At 44.9% G+C, this 22,775-nt stretch overlaps 1 protein-coding gene across 2 annotated transcripts in view; it reads left to right on the forward strand.

Annotated features, from left to right (window-relative positions):
• Window positions 1-762: 762 nt before the first annotated feature.
• LONRF3 (LON peptidase N-terminal domain and ring finger 3) overlaps window positions 763-22,775 on the forward strand; it is a 37,318-nt gene continuing 15,305 nt past the window's right edge. Inside the window, exons 1-7 of one of the 2 annotated variants that reach the window (XM_036016903.1) lie at window positions 763-1,751; window positions 4,450-4,568; window positions 6,897-7,019; window positions 10,971-11,126; window positions 13,214-13,478; window positions 14,249-14,339; window positions 22,163-22,277. In XM_036016903.1, coding sequence (XP_035872796.1) covers window positions 941-1,751; window positions 4,450-4,568; window positions 6,897-7,019; window positions 10,971-11,126; window positions 13,214-13,478; window positions 14,249-14,339; window positions 22,163-22,277 — 1,680 coding nt within the window. In that variant the 5' untranslated portion in view covers window positions 763-940. The remainder of the gene's footprint in view (window positions 1,752-4,449; window positions 4,569-6,896; window positions 7,020-10,970; window positions 11,127-13,213; window positions 13,479-14,248; window positions 14,340-22,162; window positions 22,278-22,775) is intronic. The other variant, XM_028522899.2, reaches the window with a different exon arrangement.

Consider the following 22,775-nt stretch of genomic DNA (forward strand, 5'->3'; position numbering starts at 1 on the left):
GGGTTGGGGACCTGCGAGGTGAAGAACTGGACACGCGTGGTGCCACCCCCGGACCCCAGGTAACGAGCGAATATTGTAGGCGCTTACCTCACCTCTTAGCCCGCGCTGCCCAACTTCTACATCCGCTGGGCTGCTGCTCCGTGTGGCTCCCAGAGCGGGAAACCCAGCGCCCTCGGATAATTGCATTGACTACTTTTGGAGGACTCCCGGGGAGGGTGGTAAGGGACTCTGGGTATGAGGAGCTGGGACGGAGCTTCCAGAGCTTGCGGGCAGGGGCCGTGGTGGAATGGGGGCTTCCAGGGGACTCTCCCAACCCCCTTCCGTTTGCAGACACCAGTGGTCGTCCCTAGAAGGACGAGACTGGGGCATCACAAAAGACCTGGCATACCGTTCTCGAGGTACCAGCCTCTCCGAGTGGGGCAGGGTGGAGAAGAGCCGCTAGCAAATGGCTGGAAGAGGGGACTTGTTTGCTGGCTGGTCTGAAGATGGGATTGGGGTAGTTTGGAGATGGAAGAGCCCAAGAGAACACACTGAGTTTTGTTTCTCTCTCCCTTGTCTGAAAAGGAACCACATTGGCAGGGGAAGTAAGGCGAAGTGTAAACACAAACAACCTCAAAAAAAAAAAAAGCCAAGAAAAGTGAAGCCAAAAGAAGCAAGCGCAACACTGTTACAAAACTGTCTGGTTTTGTAACAATTTTCCTGTGGCTGGCCAATGAGCAGCTTGGCGGCGAGTCACGTGGTACTGTTTTATATAACACTTTGCTGAGACAAGACAGTTATTAGCCTGCGCGCGGCGGCCGGCATGGAGCTCGCGGAGGCGCGGCAGGGACCGGTGTGCGGTCGCACGGACGCGGTGGCAGCCCTAATTCCCTCCAGCTGCGGCTCTGAGTTCCGGGTCCCCGGCTCCTAGACGCCTCGCCCCGCGCGTGTCACTCCCTGTATGGATTCACTGCAAACTGGACAGATGCTGAGCTTGCCCTCCGAGCTCGGCAGCAACAACTTAGAGCTGGCGCAGCCGTCGGCACCAGTGACCCGTGTAGATACGGGCTCCCATCCGGAGGCAAAAGGCTCCGAACCTCTACCGACTCGGGAGCGGGAGCGAGAGCAGCCTCCTACCGCCTCGACGCCGGAGTGCAAAGTCCTGCTCACACAGGCCGATGCCCTGGCGTCTGGGGGGCGCCTGCGGGAAGCTCTCGAGGTGTACAGACAGCTGTCGGAACGTCAGCAGCTGGTGGCCCAACAACTGGAGCAGCTGGTGCGCTGCTTGGCGGAGAACATCCCGCAAGGAGAAGCGCTGGCTCCGGTGCCCGAGGACCGGAGCAGCGCGGCAAGCTGCGTGGTGGTGTCGGACGAGGAAGGGGTGGCAACGGCTGCTGAAGCCACCGAGGTGTGGGACGGCTTCAAGTGCCGGAAGTGCCATGGATTTCTATCAGACCCCGTGTCCTTGTCGTGCGGCCACACCTTTTGTAAACTGTGCCTGGAACGCGAGCGGGCAGCTGACCGGCGCTGTGCGTTGTGCGGCGTCAAGCTCTCGGCGTTGATGGTGGCCACCGGGCGGGCGCGCGGAGCCCGGCGGGCTGGTCAGCAGGCGCCGCCGCCGCTGAGGGTCAACGTGGTGCTCAGCGGTCTCCTCGGCAAGTTGTTCCCTGGTCCGGCAAGGGCGTCGCAACTCCGGCACGAGGGCAACCGACTGTACCGCGAGCGCCAGGTTGAAGCGGCGCTGCTCAAGTACAACGAGGCAGTCAGACTAGGTGAGCCTACCGCGCCTCCCGGCAATGAACCCGCAGGGAGATGAGGAATGGACCTGGCGGAGGAGGGTTCGGGGGATCGTGGGACGGACCGGGACCGGAGTGGGGGAGGGGTTTACGGAGTTCAGTTTTTTACTTTTTCTTCTATTCCTACCAATTTTTCTTTCTTTTTCTGTGTCTCTGACTCTGTTCCTGTTGCTCTTTGCTTTTTTCTGTATCTCCTGTTAGCCTCTGTGTTTCTGCATCTCTGTTTGTGTTTATGGCACTGTTTCGTTCCTCCTTTCCTCTGTCTTTCCCAGCCCTGTCACTCCGTTTGTTGATGGGTGTCACCGACTCTGTTTCCCGGTCTTTTCCCCTCCCTCTGCCTTTGCACGCCTGGGTCCCCTCTTACACCTGCCTGCACCTTCCCTGCTGAGAGGGAAACTTCGCACCCTTTCCACCCTCGCGCTGGCTCTGCTGGATTCCTGCCAGCCCGAAGTGTTCACTAAGCGCCTTCGTCTGCTGTCCCGCACTGCCCGGGCCGCCGTTTTGGCTCGGAGGTGTCCCTTCCGGGGCGGCGGCTCAGGGTGGGGTGGGTCCGGCGTGGAATTAGGTCAGGAGAGCACTGGTTGCATAAGGGCCGCGAGTGGCCCGGGCCAGGCAGCCCCTCCTTCGCGCGGGCGGGCAGGCAGGCGGGCAGGATTGTGTAACGGCTGAGGTAACCGAAGTGGGCCACGCTCGCCTCGGAAACCATCCCGCGAGCATGGAGGGGAGGAGCGCTCGCGCCCCGCTGCCCTGTGACTCATTGTCACCGCTTCCTATCACACGATCCTCAGCTGAAATAGACGCTCCCCCACCCCCTTCCCGCTCCAGCCCGCTGCCTGCGCCCTCGCCTGGAACCCTTACCTTGCCAGCTCGGTAAGAGACCGGCCTGGCGACTGCTCAGGAATCCCGGGAGGCTGTGGGCAAGCTGCGACTGGGACAGGCCTCTGTCCCGCTTTCCTGTGCTGCCCGGAGACGGATGGGTGGGCTTTGTGGATTCAAGGACAACGTGGGTAACTCCATGCCTGCGGCCGGACTAGGGCGCCGGCATTTCTGTATCGAGAAGTTCCCTCTACATTCCCTTGCCACATCTGGACCCAGGGAGTGGCCACTGAGCCTCTTGCCTGTGTTTCCCAGTTCAGGCAGGCAGCCAGAAGCTCAGCCAGTGGGGCGCGGTGTCTGACGAAGCGTGCTGGGGAGGAAGGAGGCAGCAGGGCTGGTCAGACAGGGCTCTGGGATTGAGGGTGCCCTGAGCTTGATTCTGATGGGTGGAGGAGGGGGTGGGCTGGAGCCTCCACCTGTTGATCCTTCCCCAGAACTGGCAACAGGTATTGGAAGGAAGGGGAGGAATTAAGGCTGACCGGTCAAGACTAGCACCTGAAGGAGATGGGGATTTCCTACACACACACACACACACACCCCCTATGCACACACACACTGAACTGTCACTGGGCTGGCATGTGCTGCAGAAACGAAGGAACAGAGAGGACTGCAAACTTTTTGCTAATATATTTACAGTAAGGAATAGGCACCCAAGCAAACCCTCAGCACACACCTGTGGGGGGGAGCCTGTTCCCTCAATATAAGCTGGAGGCAGGTCCCTCTGGAAGAGTACAGCAATGTGAGGAAGACAGGTGGAGGCCACTTAAGTCCAGATCTCCAAGAGAGGTTCCATTCTTTTCAGCCACCTCTGCAGGGCTCATTTTCCCTGGGTTTTTTCCTTGCATGGTCAGAGCAATCAGGGTGAAAATGTCAAGACTACTTCACCCTTCTAGGAGGAAAGGAGCCTTCCCAGCAAGGAGTATCTTTCTGCTGGAGGACGGCCAGGCTCTCCTCATTATTCTAAACACTGTATCCCCCCTTCAGAAAAAAACAAAACTGTCCCCCACCCCAGATTCTAAGTCTGGCCAGTTAACAATGAATCTGACCAACTAGCTGTGTGACTTTCAGCAGATACCTTCCCTTCTCTGTGCTTGATTTTTCTCATCTGAAGAATGGGTTGGTTGAGCCAGATGGTTTCTAAAGGCCTGTCCAGCCCTGGCATCTAGTGATTCAGAGTGTTGGGACAGCCAACCTCACTTTATGTTCAGGAAACTTGCTCAGGTTCATTCACATTTGACCTTGGTAATGAAAGGATAGAGCCTTGCAAATACATTTCCATTTTCTTAGAGAAACTTCCTATGTTCACAGTTTCTACACAGAGAGGTTGCTGTTACCACCAGAGGACTAACTTGAACTGGTCTTCCTGGTGGCCAGGATGCAGGTCACATCTGGCCACCTCCCTCTTTGCACTCCTTGGCCTGTTTCCTTATGGGTAATACTTCAGTCAGAAGCCAGGCTGCCAGTTGCTAGTCCCATATGACTACAAAGCTGGGTGCCAGGATTTGCTCTATGTCAAAGTTGTTGATGCATCACTGACACCACAGTCCCTCTAAGGAACTGCTTGAGAGAGGGGCAAAAATTATTTCTTTACAGCAGGGACATCTCAAAGCCAGAGTGGCTGGGGATGTGTGGTCAGCAGGGGCAATATTAGAGGTAGAAATTGAGTCTAACCTTTTGGATCTCCAAGAGAAAAGTCCTAGAAAACTTGCCATTTGCTTAAGAGGTATCCTCACACAGGACTTATAATGTATTTCTGCTGGGGGCCATTAATGAGGGCTTTTTCTCCCTCATTTGGCAGCTCCGAATGACCACTTGCTTTATAGCAACCGGTCTCAAATTTATTTCACCTTGGAGTCTCATGAGGACGCACTGCATGATGCAGAAATAGCATGTAAGCTCCGCCCAATGGGTTTTAAGGTGAGTGTGGAATGGGAGGGATGGGAAGGGGTTATATTGTAGACAGGAATTGGCAAGAAGGGCTGCTGCCCAGGGTGGGGTGGAGGCATCAGAGATCAAGCAGAGCTGGGAGACAGCTTTTCAAAGGAGCTGAGGGTCCCTTGACAAAGGGTGTCTTAGGGGTCTTCAAGGCAACTGGATTCTTCTCCAATTTGATCTTCAATTGATGACCTGCACAGCAGCGTGGACTTGGGAGCCGAATTATCTGAGTTTATGTCCCAACTCTGCTACTTTTATAAGCTGTGTGACCTTGGGCAAATTACTTAACCTCTCTGTGCCTCATCTTATCATCTATAAAATAAGGATATTCAAAGTGCTTACTTAAGAGCATTTGTTGTGGGGATTACATGAGCTAAAACATGTAAAGTGCTTAGAACAATGCCTGGCACATAGCATTGTATAAATGTTTGCTGTCATCATCACCACCATTATTTTCCAGGCATAGTAGAAAGAAGAGGGTAAGAGAAGTATTGCTGGCTGGTTGTGCCATTTAGAGTCCTTAATATAGTCAGTCAACCTGCCAGTATCCACAAACATCTAGGACACATAGAAGGGTGGGGAAAAAGACAGGCTAAGCATCTCTCAGGATACCAGGATGCAAAGTGTCACTTTTTGCATCTGTGTGTGGCCTTAGCAACTGGCTTTCAGCCACATGTCAAAATTTGGTTTAGAAGATAAGATTTGAACCTGGACTCTACTTTTTCCTGGCTAAGTGACCATGGGGAAGTCGCTTTACTCTCTGGACTCCAAGTGTCCTTGTTTGGAAAATGAAGCTATTGCTATCTTTCTTGATCACCTCTCACAGGGATGCAGTGAAGGTCACAGGTGAGCATGGCCAAAGGTCCATTCTGTGAGCCATAACACTTGCTGAGTCTTGGTGTAGTGCTCGCTCTGTGCAATCCTAGGATGCCTTCTTTGGACACTCAACTTACGCAAGTCCAGGTCCATGATTCCTTTATGAATTTCATGGGGCCAGATGTGCTCAGACTCAGGAATGCTTCCAATTCCAGAAAGACTTTAAATGAATTAACACCCTCAGAGAGTTTTAGACAGTGTCTCACAATCAAACACACAAATGTTCCTGCAGTGTATTACATGACAATTCACACTAAGTGAGATAAAGAATATAATGCACTTCATGTCATTTTAGGTCAGGCTTTGCTACCTCATGACTTTTGATGTCAAACTTACAAAAATAACAGATTATCAAACATTTGGGGGGTTCCGGGAACTTCAGGTAAAACATACAATGCCATTAATGTCTAAGTGAATCTTATATGTCTTTCATGAGAAGATTTTCATGGGTAATGGATTAGTAGTATGTTCTCTTTGCCAAGGAATGCATTTACAGGTTGCTAAAAGTCATCAATGTCTTAACCCAAAGGAGCTTCAGTGAGAGCATTTCAGACCTTGCAGCAGCACAGGTCAGGGAGCTGTCCAGGGGTAAGAGGGCTTCTCTTGCAATTTTTTTCACTCTTACCCTTGACCTAGGGCCTAAGAGTGGAGGTCTTGATAGTGCAGTGGGAAACAGGGCTGAGTAAGTAATGGACCCTTTGGGATGAAGTGGGAAAAGTAACTTCCCCAGTGGAGGAAGAGTTGATGGAAGTATTAAACAGGAGTTTCAGTTTCCCATAGGTAAGTGGAGAGGCTTACTTCTCTGCCCCTGGTTAGCCCTTTAAAGGACAGTCTGCACTGTTGGGTAGAACTGTCTGAGGGTCCTAGACCACAGTTTTAGTTCCAGCTTTGTTGTTGAGGTCTCAGAGAGGTGATATCCCTTCCCTTGGGCATCTTCTAAAACATGATCAGTAAGTGTAGGTGGTCATTCAAGCCAGTAATGTGGACAAGGCCTCTGCTTGACAGACTAGTTGGTACAAAGACATATTTGGGCAGGTCCTGAAAGCTGGTTAGTTTGTGTTGAAATGACTGTTAGTCCCTCCAGTTGTTGATCCCTTCAATACAATGGTGGGGCCACGTGGTTGGGGGGTGGGAGGTAGTACTGCCCAGTGGTTAAAAATTTGGACTTCAGTGTCAGTCATTCCCAGGCTCAAACCCTGATTCCAGAATTTATCAGCTCTGTTACTTTGGGCAAGTCACTTATCTGGGTTTTAGTTTTGTTTTCTTTAAAATGGACTTCAGAACAGTTGCCTACGTTGTAGGGCTGTATAAAAGATAATCCTTTGAAATGCTTCAGGCAATAGTGAATACCTATGAAGTCTTTAGCTAGTGTTAAGAAGAGCAGTGTCAAGAAAGTGAATAAGAGTGGGATTGAATGCTAACATTTTCTTTTAGGCACACTTCAGAAAAGCACAAGCCTTAGCCACCCTAGGCAAGGTGGAGGAAGCACTAAGAGAATTTCTATACTGTGTGTCCCTGGATGGAAAGAACAAAAGAGCAAGATCTGAAGCCCAAAGGGTGAGTTGAGATGACATCAGGTCCAGCTGCCCAGTGGGCTCCCATTTCACTGTCTTCTCTAGGAAGGGGAATGAGGGAACTGCCTTCCAGGGCATTTGGGGTCTTGAGTTGGGGGGATCCCTGGGTTATGGAGACAGAATGGAGACACAAGTGCCAATTGATTGCTCCCAAATCACCCTCTTCTTGGTGTGTACAATTAGATAGACCTGTTGTTGCATTTCTGTAGGAAACTGTGAGGAATGTTCTTGCTTCTTTGACTCAGGATTTGGGTTTTCAGTGGGACAAAAAACAAGACAAAATAAATCCAAACTGGTTAACATGGGGATGGAGGCTCACTGAGGAGATTCTGGCTATTGACAGGAGGGCACAGGTGTGGGGCTGTCTGCAGCTGTAGAACATTACTTTGACCGAGTCACAGCTTTACCAGCCACACTGGAAAGCCAGCTCCTCAGAAAGGATGCTGGTTCCCATCTCCCTTGCCATATGCACAACTTCAACCTTCAAGTCCATTGCTAGAAATAAAACACATACCCTATCTCACAAATGTAAATTAGGGACCATTACAATATACAGTAGTACCTCAGTACTTGTCGTTAATTCATTCCAGAACTTGTGACAAGTGCCAAAACCAATGAGTACCATACGATAAAGCATTTTCCCTTGCGGGGCGGCATCGTGGCTCATACAAGTGCGATGAGTCGATGAGTCCTGAGCAAGCACTGAGTGTTGAAACTTTTTTCTTGTCAAAATGTGACAAGTACGGGGTTTGACAAGTTCTGAAGCCAACGAGTACCAAGGTATGACTGTAATCCAAACAGTTGTTCTACCTATTGAGTCCCAGGAGAATGTGGTTATTTGAAAAAGCTGCATGAAGTACTGAGAGTATTAGTGAAGGCTCAAGCATCCTCACTTCACAGACTTTGTTGCTTAGCCTTGTGCAGTGTGCTCTCAGTGTGCCTGGCTAATTGGCCTGAAGTTGGATGTTGACAGTCAGTGGTGGCCTCTGCTCTCCCTATGCCCCACCTCCAATTTACCACTACACCCCAAGTACTTCTGTTCTAGTGTGGTTTGGCAGAGCATTAGATGAAAAAGGCAGCAAGAGACAGGACTGGTCTCCTGAAAGCTCCAGAAATGAATCTTCAGCAAAATAGATGTATGAAGGAAAGAGGAGCCCTGGAGGTTCTGCCTTGACACATTTCTGGGGAGTTGTTTTGACCTGATTTGGGAATATGGACAAGGTAGTTCTTGAGAAAAGCACAGGTGGATCCTCCAAGCTGTGGACCCTTCCCCAAATCTTAAGTGTAGTCCATGGTGTGGATAATAATAATAATAATAATAATCATAATAATAGCTGACACTTATTGAGTGTTTCCTATGCACCAGGCAGTGTGCTAGGGCTCTCTGTGGGAGATATAATTTAATCCCCACAACATGTCTATGGGAATAGGTACTATTATTTGTCCCCATGTTACAAATAAGATGGATGAGGATTCTGAGGCTTGGTGACTTCCCCAAGGTCACACAGCTAGTGATTGGTGGAAGAGCATTCAAACTCAACTCTGCCTGCTTCCAGAGTCTGCCTTCTAGCTGCCTCACCATCCTGCTGTTCTGGGATGACACTCCAGGACTTTCAGCATTCATTGCTGGAGCTGGGCAGAGAGTAGCAATGGGACCATCAAGATCTGGACTGGCTGGACAGAGGCAGTTAGAAAAACCTTGACTTTGGGGACAGAGTATGCAAAGGCCAACAGAAGCAGATGTCAGGTTCAAGGATCAGAGGCATAAGCCACAGTGTTAGTCCTCAATGTGTTGAGGCTGAAGCTGGGGCAAGAATTTAGAGGCAAATATCACCTAAGTGTGACAAGAGCATGATAGCCATTTAAGAACACTGAGGGCCCTCAGTAGTGTTTATTTATTGTATTTCCCCACTTTCAGATTTGATAGAGATGGTCCAGGTTCACTTGGCATTAATTAGTTACCTTAGACACAGACCTCAGATTCTTCTTTTCCCCTTCTTGACCCATTTGGGCCTTTTTAGGGCTGACACTGAAGTAGGTCTGACTTTCACGTATGTGGAATGATTATTCTCACTGATAGTTGACCCCAACTTTTGTTTTCCAAAGCCACTGGGAAGGCTGAGAATAAAATCTCAGGTAGTAAAGGGAAGAAACAAAGTGCTGCTGTTGTTTCTGCCTTGTTTCCCTTGATTTCTCCCTTCTACCTCAGCTCCCCCTCACCAGCTCTGCCCTTTTTATCTTCATACCTTAAGATGGTGTGTGGCTGCTACTGAAAAGAATCACACTGTTTTGGGAAGAATGTGAGAGATTGCTTTAGAAATGAGTTGATCCTGTTGGGCCATTCAAGACAGCTTCTGAGAGCCAACTTTGGCTTCTGTGCAGGAGAGGCCCTGAAAGCTGGCATTTATGCCCCTGGGTACTGTAAGTGCCTCCTCACCTCACTCCTTTACCAACTTAGACCTAGGAAGTGGGTTTCCAGAAATGGAAGGATACAGATCTGTCTGAGGACTTTGGGCCGAACCCAAGGGCTCTCCCTGGGTCCTGGGATGGATAAGTGTCTTAATTCAATTCCATCCAGTGTGATGAGTATATGTTGGACATCTATATGTGACCTCTAGAAGCTGCCTATCTGGTGAGAGAGAAAGACTTACATCTGTGATAAAATTTGAGGCTGACACGAGACTATGCAGTGTAAGGTGCTATATTATAGTTCAGTGGAGAACACGAAAGGACAGGTGACATCAGGGAGGCTGGAGTAGTAGGGGTAGGTAGCACTGGAACTGAGCCTTGAAGGCTGAGCAAGGTTTGGTTACGTGGTAAGTGCTGGCATCTGAAGGAACATCATGAAGGAACTGTGGGGGCCAGCAAAGGGACAAATCAAACTGGAGAGAGTTTGGTCAGAGTTTCTGTCAGGTTCCCTTGATCAGTTAATATCCTGACTATGTACCCTGAACAAGGGGGTGAAGCATCCCTTAGTGGGTCTCCAAACACTGCAGGGGCCTCTCAGTGGTGAACACTTGAATGTTTTAGAAGCCAAGTGACCTGTTCCGTGTTACATGTTACATATAATATATACACATGTATTCACAGTCCCTGTTGGCACAGGGGCAAATTGAGGCAAGAATGTGGGCAGCCAATGATGCAGCCTATACTAGAACACCTGTCATTGACTCCCAGTCCCTTTTGGATCTTCTCACCCAACAGGCTTATCCAATCACAATGCAACCAGCTATACACTGGAACTTGTCTGCCCCAGTACTAGTGTTTGAAGTTACTTGACTTTCTTTGAAAAGCGAAGGTCAGAATAGAGGACAAGAGGCTGGGAACAGGGAGGAAGGTCAGCTTCTGCTTTTTCTAACACTTCAGTGTGAAAGGGATTAAAGATCCAGGGATGATGGTTGAGAAAAGAGGAAGTAAAATGGACAGGCAAAGGGAAAAAAATATCAGGACCTAGAAGACAATGGTAGACTTTTACCCACTGAGGTATTACAAACATGCCTCCAGGTCCCCCAGGTGATGTTTGTCTCCTGCCTTCACTTTGTCTCTTTTCTCCTAAATAGGTTTTTAAACCCTATGCAGACATTTCTATGTAGTGGTAGCACTGGGGTGACAGTTCTTAAGTTTGACTAGGGTGACAGAGGCATCTGTGATGCCTTTTAAAAGTGCAGATTCTTGGGCCACACTTCAGACCTGGGGAGCCAGGCATGGGAACTCAGAAGCTCGACTTTTAGTAAGCTCCCAAGAGATTCTGATGCATGTTGAAGTGAGGACTCCTGCAGTGGTCTGCCCTGGTCTGCCCTGGTCTATCTGGTCCAAGGCTTCCCCCCTGGAGTTTTGCCCTGCAAGCTTTGCCCCCTGCCCCTTCCTCCCCCTCCCCCTTCACCTTAGTCCCTGTAGAAATTTAAGTAGTGAAGTCTTCTGTTTTATGTCACAGCTTCTCCTTAGTTTCTTTTCACCATCAGTCCCGGGGGATTCTCAGGAACATTCTCCCGATATCCTGAAGCTGTTGGCACCTCACCCTAGATTAAAGGAACACGTAGAGTCAATGGCTACTGAAGGCGCCAGCCATAATCTACCAAAGTTGTCACAGGTAAAACTCAACTCACCCAGCTTGTTTGTGACGCTTCGTTTGGCTGTTTTGTGGGCAAGCCTGGGGAGTGAGCCCTACCTCTCCTACTTCAGTTCCTGAGAAAGAAGAAATGGAATGGCTAGTGGTTATGTTCTTTGTTAGAAGGTTACTTCTTAAAGATAAGACTGGATTTCAGGCATGGTCCCAGGGTTTATGATTTGTTACATTTATTTTTCAGTTCTTGGTTTAGACCCAGCTGAGAGAGATTTGACAGAACTGGAAAGGAATTGGTCCACTTCCGTTGGAGCCATTCAATGAGGTGGCTTTATCAGCCTAGGGGTGGAGCCTGGGAAAAGGGCCTGACAGCTCCTCCTTTCCTGCTTTTTGTTTGTTCAACTTGCTGGTCTTTGAGCACCAGCTGATTTCCTTGTGTAAAGACAACTCCATTTGATTCCCAAGTGGAAGTAATTACCTATTCCTGCAACATGCCTTATATACATAAGTAGACTTCCAGTACCTATTTGAGGATGAGAAAAAGAAAGCAATTATGGAAGGGTTAAGTTCCTGGAAGGAAGACAGGTATTTGTGCTTTTCTTTGAAAACAAAGGAACAGAATCACGGAGAGATGGGCTCCAGGCCCTGGCTTTCTCAGCAGACGGCAAGTGGGAAGCCGCTGGGGTGCAGACTTGAAGGCAGGGTTTAGTACTGACTACTTCAACTCCTTGGGACTACAGTCCCTGCTCCACTTGGGCCCTGTGTTCTTCCCCTTGTATGGAAGCCCTGGGATCTCTGTGGCTTCTTGGATTCTCTGGCAAGTAGAAACCTTACATTGTCCCAGTTTCTCTCCCTGCTCAGGAGGAGGAATGAAATGCAGGTGTTTCCAACTAAAAAAGGGGGAAGGCAGAACTCAGAGTATCTTCTAAAGTCAGAGAAGCCCTAGTACATTTCAATAATTGTATGAGATCATGATTACATGAGTAAGAACACTAACACTGAAGCAAAGTGCCTGGAGTGACTTCTAATTGTAATTCAATCCAAAATGAAGAAAAAGGGCACCCCTGGCTTTCCAGTGAGAGCCAGCTGGGGAACAGGGACAGGGTTGCCATCTCAACTGTGCTTTGCAAAGCAGGGTCCTCCTGTTTAGACAATGCCTAGGGCTCATGAGAGTAGAGGACACAGCATTGTTATGGTGCTGGGAAAAAAATCCCTGAACTCCCCAGGTTAGAGATTGAGAAAACCCACAGCCTTTTTCTCCTCACCTCATTGTTTTCTTCCAACCTTATGGCTCTCATTTTTCATCTGTCTACCAATTTTTTGGCAGGGGTTGGAAGGGAAACAGGAACATGGGCATTTGGACCTGTAGACTGTGGATTTAGAATAGAGAGGGATTCTCCAGGTAAATCCGCATAAACACTTTGTCATTGGATTTATTTCTAGATCCATTTTCAAATATCCCTCTCCTGGACAAACATTCTTTAAAAGGCTAGAGACATTATTGATTGTTTTACCCAATGATTTTTTCTCTTTTTCAGATTTCTTCCTTAAAATCTATTAAAGGGAATAGTTTGGACCTAGTTCATTTGAACAGTATAAGATATAGCTCTGGAGCATGAGGTAACTCTGCAGGCCTATGGATGTACCTGTGCCAAAGCCTTACTTAAAGTCCTTTTGGAGCTGGGCTGTGGGGCTTGCAGCTAGCCTAGAATGGTGGTAAGGTGAGAGGAAGCACTGAGTGACAGGGTACCCTCACTGCATGCCTTGCTTTCCTTAATGTAGGTAACTGGGGAATGATCTGGATAGGAGAGGGGACTGGTGCTACATCTTACATTTCTCCCCTTCACCACTGCCCAAGGAATCTCTCCCCTACATGCCTTTCTGTCCTTGTCTAGGGAAGTCCCTCCACTCTGCCCAAGCTGGGCATGCCTTTGTCATTGATGATATGTAGGCAGAAGTAGGAAGTATGCCTTATGACTACTCTCCCCAGTTAAGCTATGTGTCCACCAAATGATCAGAGCTGCATAGTTCTCTCTCTGTCCCTTGTGGAATGAATATCAGAGCATGGTATTAGTCCTTAGTAGGTTCTGATCTTTGGCTCTTTCTTCCTCCAGGAAAATATGGAGCTCCCACATTGTTCCAGTCAGGAGGATGCAGCAGCCAGTGGGGACCATAAAAGCCTGATGAACCCAGTGAAAGTAAAGGAGGATGGGCAACGAGGTGACATGAAACACCAGGAAGGAGAAGAGGAGGAGAAGGGAGACTCTGCCTCTCTAGAAGCTGCCTCCATCAAGACTGGCAAATGCCAGGAAAAGAAAAGGAAACACTGTCAGATTGAACCCCAAGACACAGGGGTGCCTAATAAAGCCTCTAAGCCAGGTACAGTCTCTACCCAGGGTGAAAGGGGCTTGGAGGAGATGCCTGGGTTCCCCAGTATATACAAGTTTTTTTGCTCTCTATATAAGGGCTCCTGAGGCTCTGGGTGTGTGGCCCTGCTCTGGCACTTAGCTGTGATACCTCAGGAGTTGCTGGGAAGTTTCTATGAGAACATGCACAGTTCCCAGTGTACTGCCAGTGCTCAAGAATAATTATAATGGAAAGCCAAGGCATAAGGTCAAGCACAGTCTCAAGCAATGATACCCAATGCCCTTGATGGTGTCACTTCCTGCGAGGCCAAACTCTCCCTACCCCAATCCCTGTTCCAGGAATGAAGGACCAGTCGTGTGATCAGGCTCATTCCCAGTTGTGTTTCTGTAGGTAGGCATCTGAGAAGCAGCAGCTGCAGCTCAATAGCTTTCCAAGAGAGGTGGGTAGTGCCAAGATTCAGTATCAGCTTTGAAGGCCCGGCACATTCCATGGAGTTGCTGCTGCTGCTCCTGCTGTATGAGATGCCTGTTATGCTAGAATGAAGTCCCCAGGGCTCCTGGAGATCCCCTAACTTGCACTTCTCTTTTAATAGGGCTGTTGGACACCTTGAGAGTCTACTTCAGGGTGTCCCATTCTCACTGGGTCAGGTGGCCACTAAATCAACTTTCTAGAAGGGGGTGAGAGTGGAAACCAAAAAAAGTAATTGGGTTCTTTAGTCTCAGAAATACAGTCTGTGAAGCCAAGGTAGGTCCAGCTCTGACTTACTGCTTTCTAAATCACAGATCCTCCCACCAATATGGAGGCCAAACCTGCTCTTAGTGTTCCCCTGGCATCTTTTGACGCATCTGACCTTGAATGCTCCCTATGTATGAGGTATGTGATGTGTGGTATCACTTACTGCCTGAGCAGGATTCCTCTCTGGCGTGTAGATCTTTCTGCTAGTGATGCACTGCTCCATCGGTTAGCACATAAAAACATGGTTCCAGTGAAAAGGAGATTACATCAATTGTGACATACACTAGCTTGTGTCCTCTGTTTACTGATTGCATTCCCTATACTTGGAAATACTGAGAGTGGAAAGAAATGGTCTACTCAGAAGTCACAACCTGGTAGCCCCCAGGCTGAATGTCTTGTTTGGTCTTCACAGGATTTTTTTTTTGTTGTTGTGAAATGCAAGTATCTTGAGACAGGACACACACTCTCCAGTTGGTAATGGTCCCTCCCCCACTCACTTCCTTACATTAGCCTGCATCTCACATTTGCATCACTTTCCTGGCCTTTATAGGTATCTAGATTATGACTCTGAAACTAATGTTAACTATTGGATCAAGACCTCAAAGCTCAAGGCCTAATGTCAGTGCCATAGGTCTATTCTTTGGAAACAAAGTAGAAGGCCTGCCTAGTGTTTGTTTTGTTCCACGAAGAGGATTAGTAGTAAGCCTGTACTGCTTGGCCAAGCATCTTTCCTTCTCCCAGTGTATTATCATCTGAACTTTTTCAGATCTCTTGAGAGGCAAATTATCCAAATGCCTCCCTGCCTGACCAAAGGAAGCTGCTATAATCATGGTCTATGTGGAAAAACAAAATACTTTCATTTGTTTTATTTCAAAGCTGTGACTTTGTGGCTAAGAGGAGGAGCTCCAAAGCTAGATAGCCTGGGCTTGAACCATGGCTCTGCCACTTACTAGCTGTTGGACCTGCAGCACATGACTCTCTGTGCCACTGTTTTCTCATCAGTAAAATAGATAACAGTGGTCCCTATCCTATGGGGTGGTTATGATTAATTGAGAAAATCTACTTAAAACAATTAGCATTAGTGCCTGACATAGAGTAAGTACTCAATAAATGTTAATTACTTTTTTGTCTTAGACCATAGGTTCCTTACTTTAGGTCCATGAGGAGGTTCCATGTATACATTCTAACAGATCTACGGATTCCCTGATGTTGTATGTAAAAGTGTACAAGGTCCACAGTTTTCAGTAAAGTCTCAAATCTGTCTTTTTTTTTTCTAAAAGAATGCAAAAGGAGATTGAGATACTTGCACAAAAGTTGTTCAGATGATTGAGGCAAGAGAAGATATGTCAAGAAAAAAAAGCTTTTGGTCCATCACACAGTAGGATCCAGCCAGCAGAGGATCCTCAGATATTTTCTTGTCCTTTACAAGCCTTCCATATTAATCAAATCCATTTGTACTCAGAATGACTTTTCTTGCCATCCTGAATAAAAATGAGTAAGGCAGCCATTACCTGAACATGTACCTTTTGTTTCTCTTAAAAGAATTAGAGTTGGCAGATTTGCTCATGAGCTCAGACAGATGTGATAATGAACAGTTCAACAGATGGAATGTAGAAGCACTCAAGGAAAGCCTTCCATATGCTGTTGGGAGTTTGTTTCCTTTTACCACCTCCCTCTCCTCCACAACAAAGTGGCAGGTGGGTCATGCCAGAACCAAAGTATGGGGTAGAGAAACTGCTTCCCAGCAGAGAAATGCTATGATGGCTCTAAGCCTGTGATGTGAGCTGTGGACTTTCATATGTCAAACTTTGAGAAACTTGATTCAGCTTGCTCAGAAAGCCCAACTCCTTTGTGTACTTACCCCTTTTCCTGACATCCAGGGGACAGAGAATCAAAAACACAGACTCATCCTGTTTGTGTTTTCCCTGAAGACTAAGAATCCTGAGGTTGAAGTTCTTTTGTTCCCTTTCCTCTGTTTTCTCCCTTTCATCTTGTTTGTCCCTGGTCTCAACAGGGGGCTTCAGAGAAGGGTTAGAAATCTGGTCCAAGAAGTAAACACCAAGATAAGACCCCTTTTAGTTTTCTTGCTCTGACTTTAAAAGCTATTATTCCCTTATCCTGTCCCCTCTGTTCCAACTGAGACTTCAAAACAAAAAGCAATGTCTATCTGGAGTGGCTCTTTTATAGGTCAGGGAGTTATAGGGGGACTCTAGCTGCTTTATGGCAAAAAGAAACCTTCCAAATTCAGAGAACATTTCTGATCTCAAGGCTCTTAAAACTGTAACCCTTTGTTAGAAGCATGTAGTTCCCCTTTCAACTAGGTTTGTCTCTAAGTCACAAATCAGATGTTGATAGGGGCTATTTCATACACATGCTTTAGCTTGAATTATTGTAGTCTCAAAAAGCTCCTGTTTTCACTTCTCTGTAGTGTTTTTCTTCTTATCATTGTGGTTAGGATTATTACTAGGTTCTATTATGACCCTCATGTATCTTTGGGGGAGAAGGTCTAAGGGGACAGATATTTTAAAACAATCTGCTGGGTCGTAAACTAGACATTTGTATCTTCTATGCAAGTTTCTAGAATTAACTGCAGTCCTGTGGTGCTGCATTGGTAGAAGACAAGTTAGAGTGCGAATTTATCTATTGTGAGTCTAGGGAGAAAATAAGGAACAGCTTATAAATTCTGCAGGAAAGGGTGAAAAGAGTGAATGGAGCAATAACTGGCGGCTGCATTCATGAGGAAGTTTTCAGTCTCGAACTCTCCCTTTGCTGGGCAGGTTTCTTCCTAATTCCAACACCTCAGAATTCTGACCCTCAGTCTTTGGTGACAGAAAATCCTCCCTTGAGATTTACCTGATATGGATACCCTAGTCATGAGGTGTCACCTCTGGGGCTCCTGTGGAGAAGCACCTTTGGGTGACAAGAATATTCTGAGATATGGAGCAAGAATGTTTGATATCTGAACCAGTTACCTAATGACCCAGTGACCTCTTTGTCAATTAAAACAAAAAAAAAAACTTTATATTTAACCTAGGTTTAGCTATTCAACTACCTGGGTGTTAGGGAGTCAGTTCTTTCTGTTCTATTCTATTCTCTCTCCCTCTGTCTATCTCCCCCTCCTTCTCTGTCCCTCTTTGCTGTCATTTGATAGCAGCAGAGGAACACAATACAAGGATGTAACTGGTGGGAAAAGATAGCTATTTTCAGATAACCTAAACATTTTATCCAGGCTGAGATCTAACTGAAAACATTTATTATTACTGTTGTTTAATACCTCATGTGACAAGGTAAAATGTTTTCTTGTGGAAAAATCTGGCTCTATTCTGACTTGTAAATGTATCCATGAAGTGTTTGCTGAAATCATTGTCAAAAGTGGTAAAGAAAAAATAGAAGAATTTGAGAGTATATCTGTTATCTAGCTCTCTATCTATCTATCTATCTATCTATCTATTCATCCATCCATCTATCTCTCCAGAGTTGTCTCTCAAGGGAGAGGAGAAGGGAGGGAAGGAAACAGAAACGGAGGGAGAAAAGTGTGTGTGAGTATGTGCTTCTACATGTACAGGGATGATGTCTGTTCTAGAGATAGAGGTACACACAGTCATGGCCATGTCATATGGTGGAGAAAGAAGATGCAGCTGGGAATCAGATGTGACATCATAGCCAAGCCCTCATTAACCATGTGACCTTGGGCAAGTTATTTAACCTGTCTGGACCTTAATTTCCTCAGTCGTAAAATGGAGCTAATAATAATTATTGCCTATTAATATATAAACTTAACTTATGTGAAAATAGTATTGTACACACCCAGAATAGCAGTAGGACAATAGGAACAACATTCCATCTGTTTCTAATCACTTTACTCAGTCAGCCTTTGTAGTATAGTCACCCTGAATATAGAAGAGAATTCAGTGTTGAAAGGTGATATATTCTAAGCATTTGAACCTTGAGTTATTTCAAAGCAATAATTATGTACCATCTGTGGCAGCACTTTTGTTTGTGACCATGCAGATCAGGGCCATTTAATCATAGCTCTTACAAAGAGCTGCTGTATCCTTTAGTATGTATTTCACTCATCTGCTCATAAATGTCAGCAATTAATTAACGAGCTATATCATTGCCATTTTATGTGAATTACATTGTTAAATGAACTAAAGATCCAATACTGAAATTCTCAGGCAAAATAGTTTTGCAGATACAGATTCACCAATGATCTTCATCATTAGCCTCATTGAATAATGTAAAGCATTCAAATTCATGAGACTGACATTACTGAGGAAGTGAGATACTCTGGTTTGGCTGTGTTAGTACTTAGATCACAGTGTGAGTCCCCAATCAGCCTGTAAATCACACTTTTGAACAACATTTTAATTGTGAAATATACATGGTGGAAAAGTACATAAAATATAAGTGTATGCTCTTACCAAAATATTGTAAAGAGGACACTCATACAACCCATCTCAGTTCAAGAAATGAAAGTGTCAACACCCAAGAAGCTGCCCAGACACCACTTTCAAATCACAACTCCCTCACCCTCCTCCTGAAACCACTATCTTCACTTTTATCTTTTCTTTAAAAAGATAGTTTTACCACCCATGTATGCATCTCTAAACAGTGTAATTTAGTTTTGCCTATTTTTTTAAAAAATCCATTATGTAAATAGAATTATCCTGAATATATTCTTTTGTTCTGCCTTCTTTCCCTCAGTATTAAGATTTACCAATGTTATTATAGGTAGGTGAAGTTTGTTCATTTTCATAAGTGTACATATATTGTCCCACTGTATGAATCTACCACAATTATTAGTTCTATTATAGATGGATATTTGGGCATTTTCCAGTTTGGGGCTGTTATGAAGAACATTGCTATGAACAGTTTTTATGTATGCTGGTGCATATAAGTCTTCACCCATTTTCGATTAGGTTCTCTCTTTTTTTCTTAATGACTAGCAGGAACTCTATGGGTGTTCTAGATACAAGTCTTTTGTTAGTCAGTGGTGCTGCAAGCACCCTCTCTCATTCTGTGGCTTGCCTATTTGCTTTCTTAATGGCATTTTTTCATGAACTTACAAGTTCTTAATTTTAATGAAGTAAAAATTACCAATCTCTTCAGTTATAGTTAGTGTTTTTTGTATGTGTCTTGTTTAAGAAATCTTTTTTTAAAACCTTGAGGTCATAAAGATATTCTATTTATCTTCTAAAAGCTTTACTGTTTGTCTTTCACACTTATTTTTACAGCCCACATGGAATTGATTTTTGTGTATAGTGTTAGAAATGGTTTAACTCCATTTCCCTCTGTGGATAACCAACTATTCCCAAATAGCGCTTATTGTGCTTGCTTCAGCAGCATATATACCAACTAGCATTTATTGAGAATACTATTTATGTACTGAAAATCTCCCTTCTGTTTTGAAATGTCACATTTGTCATAAATCAAAAATCTGTGTCTGGATCTATTTCTGGGCTTTCTATTCTATTCCACAGATTTATGTGTCCTTGTGCTAGTCCTATACTGTTTTAATCACTAGAGCTTTATAAATTCTGATGTCTGGTAGACCAAGTCCTCCCACATTATTGCTCTTCAGAAGTGTCTTGGCTCTTCTTGGTTCTGTGACTTGCCTTATAAAGTGTAGAACGCAACTTGTTCCACAAAAACAAACAAATAAGTGAAATAACCTGTGGGATTTGTATTGGTGCTTATTTAGGTCTTCTTTATTTTCTTTCAATGAAACGTTTGTAGTTGTTTCCAATAGCAGTATTGTACAACTTTTGTTAGATTTATTCTTGGGCACTTGATTTTGAAAAGCAATTGTAAATGTCATCTTTAAAAATCAATTTTCTCATGTCTGTTGCTGATATATAGAATACTGTTGTATGTGTACTTTTGTAGCAACCTTGTGAATTCTAGCAACTCTTATTAATTCTAATAATCATTAGGTAGACTCTTTTAGATTTTCTAAGTTCACCATCATACTATTTGTGAATAATGACAGATTTAGTGTTTTTTCTTCCCAGCTCTCAAACTTTGATTTATTTTTATTTTTGTCTTAGTGAACCAGTTAGGACCTCCATCATAAAGAGGGTTTTTTGAAAATTAATTTTACTTTTTGGACGATGTAATAACTAAAATGTATTACTTGAAAGTAAGTTAGTTACTTTTAAAACAGGGTTATAACATTCAAAAAGTAGAACAAAGTAAAAAGTCTTGGTTCTACTCCAGACCTACAATGGCTTGTTAAAAATATCAAATCACTGTCCCTCTCCTTGACCTGCTGACTGACCAAGTTTATCCAACGGGGCTTCGCCATGTCTACATGTTTAAAGATCCACAGGTGACAGAAGGTATTGCCTCTGCACAGATTAGCAGGAGTGTATGATACAGTGATTCTCAACTCTGGTTGCACATTAAAACCACCCAAGGAGCTTTAAAAAGTCCTGATGCCTGACTGGCCCTTACTCTGAACCAACTGATGTGAATCTCTGCAGATGTGGTCCCGGGCATGTGTAGTTCTTAAAAGTCCCCCAAGTGATGGGGCGGGAAGGATGAGGAGGAATCAGAGGGAGGGTTTACAAAGGGGCATGAGATGTTTGAGGGTGACGGATATGTTCACAATCTTGATTGTGTAGATGATTTCATAGGTGTGTGCATATGTTACAACTTACCAAACTGTATAATTTAAGTATGTACAGTTTATCACATGTCAATTATACATCAATAAAGCTGTTTAAAGAAAAAGCTCCTCAGTAGACTCTCATGCACAGCAACAGTTGAGAATCATTGTTCTAATAGAAAGAACACATGACTGGAGTGAAGTTGGATATCCTTTCATTGGCCAACAGTTAACTGTGTACATATAGATAAGCAACTGAATCCCCCCTAGACTTCAGTTTCATTCTGGTTGGTGAGTTCAATTTTTTCTCAAGTACTTTTTTCAGCTCTGATATTTTGATTCTTCTGCTCAGTCTGGCAGTGTGGGCCAGGCTGCTGATGCACCTCTCAGCCAAAGCCACATGAGGGGGCTGTGCAGCTGGCAACCTCTCCTCTCAGCTGACGCTCTTGTGAGGTCAAAATAGTCTGGTCAGGGTCTTTCCCTTCTTTCTGTCCTCTTGGTGAGTGAGAGCTCCATTTATAAACCATCATTTTTAGCTGCCCCAACCCAGTGGTTCTGCTACAGGTGAGCCTTTCTTTAAGCAAAGTAAATCCATGAATCTCTCAATGTACAGAATAGCTTTTAAAAAGACCCCCAGATTACTTCAAAAAGACATCCGGCTCCCACAAAACAATTAAAATAGAATTTAAGTGAAGTATATATATGCATATATATGCACATATGTATGTAAATATCTATCAGTAAGCATGTTAATAATATTACTCTACTGCCCCTAGAACAATGATTCATTCATACAAAACAGAGTTATATTGATATGTTTGTTACAGGTGCAATTTCAAGATCCTTCAGGGAGTAAATATTGTGTAGGTACAAAATATAGTCAAGGTTAGCAAAGAAACCAAATCTTTTTCCATTGCCATGTGATATAAAGTAGTTAAACAGGTAAACATATGAATGTGTGTGTGTTTATCTATCTGTGTGTTTGCATATACTCAGGTGAAGAGGTTGGCTAAATATTTTAGAATAGAAGAATCTATTCAGACACCCTGTGTATTCATCTATAGACAGTGAAAAAAATCTGGATGCTCCAGAAGAGACTGACTAGAACTGATGTTACAAAATGATCTAGCTATGTCCTGAACTTTAATAAATGCATTCTTTTACAATTCAGCTCAGAAATAAAAAGCAAATGCTTTTCTGAGGTGAAACAACATGGATTAAGAAAAAAATGAACTCCCCCCCAACATGCAGAATTTTCCAAATAATACTATAAAACCTTAAAATTCAGTAGCTCTGTCTTTTATTTTTGGTCTTATTGTAGTTTTCTTCCATTTTGGTTTCTAAATTTCAGATTATTCTATGAGCCAGTTACAACACCTTGTGGACACACATTTTGCTTAAAATGCCTTGAAAGATGCCTAGATCACAATGCGAAGTGTCCACTGTGCAAAGATGGTCTTTCACAGGTAAAACATTGTTTCTTTCCTGGTTTGGTTGGCATATTTGGAATTGGGTACTTAACAAAGTCTCCTCTTGTATCCCAAGCCACTGCACTGTGCTAGGGCAAAATACCCACTCAGACCATCTATCTTTCTCCTGTTTTACAGCAAACTCCTCTCCTCTCCACAAAGTCCTTTAGAAAAATGAGGCAACACCTAGCTTTTTATAAACTGTTGGTAATGAAATTAATTTGTATTGGAAACAAAAGTATTACATTGATGATAAACATGGATCTTTGTTCTAATCCCATAATGGCACCTGTTTCACTGTAATGTTGAGTAAATCTTGTATTCTCTCTTGGCTTTGACTAGATGAGCTCTACTTCCCCTTATCATCAATGTTAATTCTGTGGTTTGAAGACATCATTCCCAAGGCTGCAGAAACCTCATGGACCTTCAATGTCATTCTTCTTCTGCCCCTCAGCAGCCACTGTATTTATTAGTAGATCCTTGGCTACTTGAAAA

This window comes from Phyllostomus discolor, chromosome X, assembly GCF_004126475.2.
Source record: "Phyllostomus discolor isolate MPI-MPIP mPhyDis1 chromosome X, mPhyDis1.pri.v3, whole genome shotgun sequence".
NCBI lineage: Eukaryota > Metazoa > Chordata > Mammalia > Chiroptera > Phyllostomidae > Phyllostomus > Phyllostomus discolor.